General features: G+C 49.8%; 2 protein-coding genes across 2 annotated transcripts; both read left to right on the top strand.

Annotated features, from left to right (window-relative positions):
* Positions 1-1,961: 1,961 nt before the first annotated feature.
* Positions 1,962-2,168, top strand: FOXG_22242 (uncharacterized protein; the record flags this gene model as incomplete). The annotated part of the gene is made up of 1 exon (XM_018402641.1): positions 1,962-2,168. One exon carries the CDS (start codon positions 1,962-1,964, stop codon positions 2,166-2,168), a length of 207 nt encoding a protein of 68 aa, XP_018256501.1.
* A 1,443-nt stretch (positions 2,169-3,611) lies between these two features.
* FOXG_15879 (uncharacterized protein) lies at positions 3,612-8,644 on the top strand (the record flags this gene model as incomplete). The annotated part of the gene is made up of 8 exons (XM_018395988.1): positions 3,612-3,766; positions 3,914-4,596; positions 4,788-7,031; positions 7,102-7,141; positions 7,332-7,382; positions 7,679-7,712; positions 8,245-8,292; positions 8,510-8,644. The coding sequence occupies 8 exons, from the start codon at positions 3,612-3,614 to the stop codon at positions 8,642-8,644; spliced, it is 3,390 nt and encodes a 1,129-aa protein (XP_018256500.1).
* Between the last annotated feature and the right edge of the window lie 1,667 nt (positions 8,645-10,311).

The raw sequence follows: 10,311 nt of genomic DNA, 5'->3' as shown, positions 1-10,311 counted from the left end.
CTACAGGCTATTGATCAGAGATATGTTGCTGCTTGAGATGCTTGGTACCAGGCCTAGCCTCGTGGAAGTATTAAAACTAACCAGGTATATTGGAAGGCGTTGGATCTGCCTCTATGATATGATAAGGCGAGCTACTAATGGTGCCTTGACTGGAAGCAGATGGGAAAGTGATGTATGATGCCAACCGGATCTAGAGACTGGACTAAAGAGGAGATGATGACCTACCTAGATTGGAGTAAGGCAGAAGATGACTGGGTTGAGGCCTAGGTAACCGTAGAGATGGAAAGTAATCTTTTTTCTAGTAGAAGAGGCATGCGCGGGGTCTGGGAGGCGGTCGAGAAGAACGGTAAAGAGCCGCAGAATTTATACTTAGATAGATAATTAGGAATTCATGGCCGTTCTGGATCTTGAGATTTGAACGTTGCGCGCAGTTGTTTCGTGGGCGATGAACGCTTACATAACCGCCGCACCCGGGTGCGGCAATCTTTATTGATTGGCTAATTTGAGAGAAAAACTAGAGAAAATTCGGTAAGACTCTAACTGGGGTAAACCACAACAAAAACTAGGTCAATCTCAGGGTTAGGGAAATATCTCGAGAACTAACTATAATTTTAAAGTAAATTCACCTATTACTAACTTATGTCCATATTTCAAGGGTATCTGACCCTGAGAAGGCTGTTTCTAGAAAACGTGGGTTGATCCATGACCTTGATAGCGCCGCGCTAAAAGCCCATACAAAAAAAAAAAAAAAAAAAAGAAAGGTAGGTAGGCTAGTAGCTCACTTACAAAGAAGGAAGCAGCGGCGTAATGGTTGTAGCTTGTGTTTCGAAAAGCCGACCAGTCGATCAATTTGGAAGTGGTTTTTTTTGGGCATCCCCGGACGTAGAAAAACGTTGGCTACAGCGTGCAGAGCGAGTTGGATCAGGGCGATCGCAGGCATCGTCCACGGATATCCGATGGATGGCACAAGCTGACGCGCCATCCCCGAATAAACTAACCACCCCCGAGGCAGAGCCGCACGCAGCAACTCCAATTGCTATCGCACGTTTCTTATCGAAATATGAGGACATAACAGTGAGCATTGCGCAAAATAGGCACCCATTACCCACACCCACGGCAATGCCAAGAGTGACTAAATATTCCTTAAATCGATGACAGAATGAGGATGCAAAAATGCCGACAACAGTCGCAAGTAATCCTGCGAAGAACACTTTTCTGAAGTGCCCGGTATCTGTGAGACGCCCCGTGATTGTGCCTAGGAAGAGAAGGAAAAATATTTGCGTGGAGCCAATCCATGCAATCGTCGACAGCGAACGATTCAATGTGTCAGTGACATAGGTTTGGAACGACCCAAAGGAGTTTGTAAAGCCCCAGGTAGTCATGACAACGAATGGAGAACAAAGAACCACTACCAGATACTTAATCAATTGTTCATAATACCAAGGAGCGAGAACAAACCTATGATACTTGTACGCCATTCCTCACGACGCGGCTCATCTGGATGGCTATAAAGCTGGGAATCGCCTTCTTCAATTATGTCCTCGGTCGGGGAGGCGACCTGGCCTTGAGGTTTGAGCTCAGTGGGCTTAGACATCATAGAAGATAAGTCTCTAGAGGAAACGAAAAAGGCAAAAACTGCAACAGGTTCTGATTATGTTGGAAAATCCGGGGATCCTGCTTCCCTTCAGGATTCAGACCAACAGTCTGAAAGTCCTAGATTAGAGTTCAAAGTCCTAGATGAAATCATTTAGAGATATACACCTGAGAAGAACTCTCATCTCAATAATTAACAATCAAGTTCAATAAATATTTTTACTCAGCACCCCTGCGCAATATAAACAACAATCCTGACGCGAAGCACGATCCATTAGTGGCCGATCCGCTACGATATTGGTGGGAGAGACGGAATGACTATCCACGGCTAGTCACGAATGGCTCTCGATGTACTCTCGATCCCACCCATGTCCGCAGAGTGCGAGCGACTGTCTAGTATTGCTGGGCAAATGGTCTCACCACTTCGAACTCGACTGGAAGCCAGTATGGTAGGGATTACGCAAACATTGAGGTCGTGGGTGCGAAGTGGGCTAATTGAGGCCGCGGACGCGTTGATAGATGTGTCAGGAGAGGCTGGAAGTAGCATCGTATGGCAAGCAGAGGAGAATGACTGAGATTTCGGGAGCAAGATGGGTGTTGTGGGGAGCGAGGGGGTTGACGCATGTATTTTGCTTCAACCTTTTCCATTCAACGCCATCAACCCAACATGGAGATGCGGTGGTTCAACTCCACGGGCCAGATGATGAGTAAGCTCTCAGCGCAACTCAATGTTGACACCGAATTGATGGAATTGAATTGATGACCACCCTGACGAGGACTAAGCCGTCACCTGCACACTCCCGGCGAATCCCCTAACGATGCGACGGAACAAGCGGTGCTTGCTAGCATATCGCCGGACACGAACAGACAAGCTGGAGGAGTTTGTGTGGAACGGGGCGGGTGTGGTTGATATCTGCGGCCAGCAGGTGTGAGACGCCGCAGGTTCTTCCAGCACGGGAGTAGCATCTAGGCCCGGCGATACGGCGACGAGCAGTCTGAGTCCACAAGACGAGAGTGGTATGGCGTTCTATTGGCGGTGTATACGTACTTTGATTTGACACGGAGCATGGAGTCGCTCTGAGATCTGTTCATTGATGTAACAGCGCTCAAAGACGCTGGCGAAATTCAAACAGAGTACGTGTACGTGCGGCGTGATTTGCAGATCTTACGACAATCACAACTCACTGAACTCCTCAAAGGACCATAACTTTAACGGAGAACTGCCAATTCTATTTACGTCATGGAGACGTCAAGCGGCTCAACGCGCAGGCATATCTGCATAAGCTAGGTTAACAAGGTGCAAAAACCCTTTTTAACTTTTCGCTGAAGCCATTTACCTTGCTTACCTAGCAATCATTATTACTTCACTTCAGGCTCGACCCGCCCGGCGAACTCGAGGGACGTTGAGAATGGGGTTGGATGGGTTGCACTTTTGGGTTCAAATGGTCATGGCGGTTGTTTAGTGGTTTCGCACTAACCGAAGCATGGCAAAAGATGGCTTGCATGGCGCATGGCTAGGCCCCTCAAGGCTCTATCGAAAACTACTCCAGGCAGTAACCAACCTGCATTTAATACACTGGCAATGTAGTTATGGAGGAGTAGACCTGTTAGTAGAATGGTACGAGGGAGGCGATTCCACCATAGGGAGCATTGGGAGCTCTCTTGCGGGGCCCATGCCGCTGGACTTGCACTGAATTTGACTTCGTTTAAAGCTTTGTTCCATGGCACGACCTATTTAAGCATAGGCAAGCGACGGCCATTTGAGTTTCGTCACTCCCATTCCCCACGAACACTTACCATCCAGCGCCAGTTTATTGTGAGCCCAGCCCAGACGGGGACCTTGGAAAATCTATTCTAATTTTTTCATTCCCTGCCCACTTATTGAATCTCTTGAGCAACCCTTTACTCTCCTTAGACCGGAATTTCCTCCCTTTGCTCCGCGCTGATGTTATACTAAATAGCAGCTAGCTTACTCCATCCCACCTGGAGGAGCCTCGCGGGCTACCCAAGTGCAAGCCATGTCGTCGCCTCTGGCCTTCACTCCATGGCGGAGGAGAACTTTGAGCTCGCTCTCACAGAGCGATCAACCGCAATTGCACCGGGGGGGTGCCTCGAGCCCTTCACAGGACCAGATCCACGGCTCTCCTCTCCCTATTGCGACCTCAAGACCGTTGTACATTGCCTCTGCCCGAGGTCATAGAGAGCCGATCCGATCCTTCACCCACGGATTCGTGCGAGACAGCTTAGGTGGGCGCGCACAAGCTCTCACGTTGTCCGAGCTCTGCTAATCCCCAATCTTTAACAAAGTACCTGTCGACAGCGTTCATAATGCTCGAACTGTCCGTGAAGACACCATGGAGCTTGCGACGTATCTGCTGTCAGACGGACAGACCCAACAGGGCCCGGCGTTCCTCCAACGAGCCAGGATTTCTTTCCAAGAATCTGTGGAACCCGAAGCCAGTGACGATGTATCCACGGTCGAGCATGCGCACTCTTCTCAAACCATCGCCGGAGTTTCCGAGCCACCTTCGCCAGAGGGCCGAGATGGTGAGGTCGAAGCGCCCGCCTTGCCGTCGGTGCTGTCAAACCTGCTCAAGACGTCACCTGCCCGGTCGATTGCACAAGACCAACCACATGCCTCCGACTACGATGACAATGGCGATGATAATCAAACTCGGACCGGGCAACGTCGGGCCAACCATTCTACACACGATATGTCAGAGCACAATCCTCTACTTTCACGGGTTACTTCGGGCGGTAGGAGATCTTACATGTCGGATCTCGAGGGACAAAAACCCCAAGCGAGACGCCCATGGATCAGTGATTTGGTGGAGGTTGGGCATAAGATGGAAGAACGGATGAGCTATGGTGTTGCAGTTGCTGTCAGTCCAAGCCGATGGGATCGAAAAGCACTTTGGCATAACTGTGTGCTTACACCAGTCTCGTGCTTGCCGGTCGTCGCAGTCGGTCTTCTGCTTAATATCTTGGATGCTTTATCATACGGTATGTCTCCTTGACCTTGGAAGACTGGAATCTCTTGCTAATTGCAAACAGGCATGGTTCTCTTCCCTTTGGGAAGGCCGATTTTCTCTCATCTGGGGTCCGCTGGAATCTCTGTTTTCTACGTCAGTACTATTGTATCGCAAATCACATTCTCATCCGGAAGCATATTCAAAGGTTCAGTTGGTTCTGAGCTGGTCAGTCACTTGCCTCCTCTGCTCGTTTCTCGCAGTTGACCAACATCACCCAGATCGAGGTGGTTCCCTTCTTCCACAACATGGCCGCGAAGATCACTGAAGTTGTTGGGGAGGGCAACCCGGATGCCGTGATAGCCACCACTATTATGTCATTTTCTCTCAGCGCCATGATGACCGGCCTGGTGTTTTATCTCATGGGACGGTTTAAGGTTGGCTATGTGGTGGGATTTATCCCCAGACATATCTTACTTGGCTGCATTGGCGGCGTCGGGTGGTTCCTTGTCGCAACCGGATTCGAGGTCTCAGCTCGACTCAATGGCAGACTTCAGTACGACCTCGACACGTTGAAGCAACTAATAGACCCTGCAACTGTGCCCCTCTGGGTAACACCCCTTGTGTTTGCCATTGTTCTGTTTTATGGCCAGTCCAAAATCACGTCCAAGTTTTTCCTGTCCATGTTTATTCTAGCGATTCCCCTAATCTTCTATTTCTTTGTGTTTGCACTCGATGCCTTGGACGTGGATGTTCTACGCGACCATGGCTGGATCTTCCGAGGCCCTCCTTCTGATGAGCCATGGTGGTATTTCTATACACTTTATAGTGAGCTTGAATCGTCTGTATCCTCTACAACTACTGGAGTTGCTGACTTTTGCCCAGAGTTCAAGCTTGTCCGCTGGGACGCTGTTGCAGAAACCATTCCCGCCATGCTCGCCTTGACCTTCTTCGGCTTTCTGCACGTTCCGATCAACGTCCCTGCCTTGGCTCTCAACCGTGGCGAGGATCATCTTGATCTGAACAAGGAGCTAAGGCTTCATGGCTACTCCAACTTCCTCTCCGGTTGCTTTGGCAGCATTCAGAATTACTTGGTCTATGCGAACACCGTCTTTTTCATGCGGTCGGGCGGGAACGTTCGCCTTGCTGGCTACATGCTGGCAGCAGCAACCTTCGGAGTTATGGTAGTCGGCCCATCTCTCATTGCTTTCATCCCTGTTATGATGGTGGGCACTTTGGTCTATGACCTCGGCTTTGAGCTTCTGGCTGAAGCTCTTTGGCTCCCCCGTAAGAGGCTCAAACTGTCCGAGTACCTTACCGTAGTCGTGATTGTACTCGTCATGAGTGTTCACGACTTCGTGGTAGGAATTGGCGTCGGCATCCTGTTGGCCTTTGTGTCGCTCGTTCTGCAGACATCACGAGTGTCTGCTATCCGCGGAAACTACTCGGGCGATATTGTCACATCTACCGTGAGACGCAACCCATCACAGCATCATTATCTACATGATGCGGGACAGCAAATCTATATCGTCAAGCTTACGGGCTATCTCTTCTTTGGCACTATTGTCAGTGTAGAAGAAAAGGTTCGGGGTCTCCTGGATGATAGCACCTTCGCCAAGCATCCCATCAAGTTCTTGATTTTGGACATGTGGCATGTTACCGGGCACGATTTCTCTGCGGGGGAGGTTTTCAACACCATTAGTCGGCTGCTCGACAATAAAGGCGTGATTCTTGTCTTGAGTGGCTTGGATGCTGAGAACCAGCTTGGACAGAATTTGAGGGCGGCCGGATTGGGAAGCGATGGCATCGGAGTCATGATGCTGCCTAGCCTGAACTCCGCGTTGGAAAGCTGCGAAAACGAGCTCCTTAAGACTCTCTATGCTAGACAGGAAGAGCTGAAATCTCTGAAGCGCATGTCCCCTCAACACTTGGATGTGCCTCCAGCTAAGACTTCCAGTCTATCCTCCTTTGATTCCCAATTCAACTCACCTCGCCGCAACCATCTCGCCGAGGTCGCCCACGATGCTTTGACCAGTGTTGAGGTTCAGCGTCCATCCGAGTGGCAGAGTTTCAAGGAGCCTCTCCGCCTCATGCTCCAGATCTTCCAGGGCTTAAGCGACCAGAACGAGGTTTTCTGGTTCCCAGCAACTTTATACTTTACACGTCGAGAGTACCCCGCCGGCACCAATATCTTCCGATGTGGAGAACAAGCCAACGGATTCTATCTCGTCGAGCGAGGCATCATCCGCGCGGAATACCACCTGCCACAAGGCAGGTTGTGCGAGAGCATCTTGGCAGGAACGACATGTGGCGAGCTGCCTTTCTTTTCGGAGACAGAACTGACAGCGACGGCTGTTGTGGAAAGAGATTGTGTGGTCTGGCGGATGGATCAAGACCAGTGGACAAAGATTCAAAAAGAAGAGCCGGAAGTGGGGAAAGAGCTGCTCAGGATATCGTTGAAGATTACAAGTGAGCGGATGGGTGCGATTGCTTCGTACATCTTGACGACAGCGGGTTAACATCTTCAAATGGCTCATAGTATGTCTATTCAGAAATCCTCAAAATGGTACAATCGAAAAGTAATCATCACGTCTCTTGCAGCTTTGCGTTGTTCCGAGTTCGTGGGTTGAAGTTTAATGCAGATTCCACTTCGCAAGGAAGGGCGACTGGTACATGGGCACCCGGGGCCGAGTACCCACTTTACCCACTTCATCATTCGGCGTCCTGGGGTTTTATGGTATTTGATTTGATTTGATTTGATTTGATTAGTTTTCGTCCTGAGGCCATACGCCAGGCAATCCGCTTAGAGGGGCAATATATGTATGTATATTTTTCGTCCGAGGGGCCAACGGCCCCGAAAAGTCCCCTACTGGGGCACAGGACGTGCTAAGCTAAGGGCATCTATCTATGATCTAATTACAAAATGCTATTGGGTTGGGGAGGCTTAGTTATTCGTGAAGCGAAATTAGACCTCCCCTCTAAAAGGCATTTTCTGCAAAAAGGGACAAAAGACAACACTATCCAGCATATCAAAGGCACAAAAGGCGCTGGGGTTATCAAGCCCGTCACCCGTCGGCGGGTTCAGGGACAATCTGTCGACTTTTTCCATTAATCAGAATTCTCTCGCGCATCGCTACATCTGCTGGCGCGGTAAGTAACCAAGCTGTAGCCCGTAGTCGAGTGTCGTGGCGGCAGGGAAAAACTTTGGGAAAGGGATCAGAGGCCGACGGTGCACTTGCCTTCAAAGGGGAAAACCCCATCGCAATCGCCATCGTTGATCGGAAGGATGTCATTACCGATGCTGCGAGCATCGTCTTCCGATATCTAAGGCGTTCTGGTTCTGAGGTGCCGCCATTAGATCCGACAAAAGGCTTGCCAGAGAAGGCGAACTCTCCAAAATTCCTTCTCTGAGAGCTGCTGTTAGGGAGCCGATGGCATCCCCGCAGCTTTGTGTGGTCGTGTGGCCTGTGAAAATTCCTGTTGAATAAGTGCTAGGGTATCACGTGCAAGCAGGGATGCTTCAGATTACGCGCTAAAATGGCGACGCCTTAAAGGGGCAGAGTTTAACAGAACACAACATGAATACACCAATTCACATCAATGAACCGAATACACGTAATGTCTAACAATTCCCGCTGCTAGCGCAGCACTAACAGTGCTTGCCAAGAAAGAATTTTTACAGGGGAGAGTTGCCCCACAAATGCCACCCCGGATCCACAAGTTATCCAGGGTAAGTTGCCACTTCTCTGCCCAGGTGCTATTATTTTGCGACATTAGCAGCGTCTCCGCACCATTTACGTCGTGGCGAACTCCTTTGCTAACAGCCTGATCAAGCCAACTGATACTAAAGCCGTCCGCCTGGTTTCGTACGGCGACCTCTGTGTTGTGAATGGTCAGACTACTTTGACCATCAGTCTAGGTTGACTGCATGTGACTGGTTTTTCTAGGCAACATACCAATCGCTCATCATGCTGGCTGAAAGGGTGGCAGCTTCCAAGGCTGTGGCGACTGTTTTGACGATACGCTCAGACGCTGGGTGGCAACCATCAACCCTTCAAGAACTTGGCATATTCTTGGCATGAAGCCATGATTCCGTCGTGATATTTGATCTGACCTCAATATGCCTCAGCACGACATGTCATCGGGGACCACTGTTGCAACCACCTGATATATCAGTGAGACTAGATCTGATGAAACAATACTGCGGAAATAATCGGTGTTGTTGTTGAAAGGTCTAAGTTACATGTGTCTGAGGAGCACGGCTCACTACATAATATCCACAGCCCAGCCACCCAGCAGATCAGACCATTGTAGTCATACAGTCTCAATAAGATCAATAATGTCTCAACATATCCATTGAACGCGGCCAGAATTTAACCACGAGGATATAAGCGAACAACAACAGCTCATGGGGTTCATCGCAGGCAACCCGGCCCAGCCGAGCGACAACGGTGCTTCAACGTCAGGGGTTTTGATACCGTTCCTAGTGGTATTCAGCTTCATCCTAGGTGTCCCATTCCTATTCATCATTGTGCACGTTGCTCCATCCAAATTCATGCGTTCCATGTTAATGTTGATAAACAAAAGTCATTTAGTGAGATTACTACGAAGAAATCGCCATCCCCAGAGAGACGTCGAGAGTACAAACACGATACCGAGGGAGACGGTGGATCTACGATCGCTTAATGACGCCAACCCTTCACAGAAGTACAAGCGCGTCGAGGAGTTTAAGAGACAGGGAACATGGAATTCAACCCAGACCAGCTTAGCTGAGGTTTGGTGCGTTTGCAAAAGATGCAACTTTCCTCACGATACTGACGTCTTTGCAGTGCAATCTGCCTCGAAGTCCTAGTGGATGAAGACAACATCCGGCAATTGAAATGCAAGCATCTGTTCCATATAAGATGCATCGACCTTTGGTTCCAAAAACACCATGTCAACTGCCCATTATGCAAGGCGATACTCATTCCAACCAGAGGATGCGATCCAGGACCGGCAGAAGCTCGTTAGGAGAAGATAAATGCGGGTGAGGTTTGGGTGCCGCGTACAAGCAGAAGAAAAGCAGCAAGGATTTGTGATACCGGGGTTCAGACAGCAAGAGATGGATACACGAAAGTCTTCTAGATCGAGACTGTGACTTAGCAAAGTCGATTTAGACTTCCCACAATGTACTCCACTAGTAAGTGCAACACTTACCATGCAGTACCCACCCACAGGTAACACCCACCTACCGATACTCTATCATCGAATCAGCCAATGATCTCGCGCGCGAACGCGTAGAGGAGTACAATACCAAGTTGGCGGTCTTCCAGGCCTTCTGCGCCAAGCTTGAAGAAGCTGCTTAACAATTCACTACCGGACTGCAACGACGTTTCGCTTAACAGTTTGCCGATAGCTTCCTTGACTCCTGGAGTCGAGAGCTCTCTAGTACCGGGCCTGCTTCCAAGTCCACCTACAGCAGCGTTGCCACTGCCTCGCCCCCTACAGCCTGTGGTCATCTAATCCATTAACAACAACGTCGCCGACAAACAGATCCACCTTATTGCCAGGGGCAACCAACGACCATCGCCCTACCGGGAGAATACCTCTGTGTCTTCATCCGTCTAGAAGCCGGCGCTCCGGCCAGAGCTCAGAGTAACTACGCCATCCGAACCCTTATCCGTGAAAAACTCGGCAACATCTCAAACAATATTCGGCAGGTTTTCCAAGTAAGGTCTGGATGGGCCGTCCAGACCGCTGACCGTGTCAT

This window comes from Fusarium oxysporum, chromosome 2 (genome assembly GCF_000149955.1).
Source record: "Fusarium oxysporum f. sp. lycopersici 4287 chromosome 2, whole genome shotgun sequence".
Classification (NCBI taxonomy): domain Eukaryota; kingdom Fungi; phylum Ascomycota; class Sordariomycetes; order Hypocreales; family Nectriaceae; genus Fusarium; species Fusarium oxysporum.
Note: the sequence above shows the minus strand (reverse complement) of the source record. Positions and strands in the feature narration are given on the sequence as shown.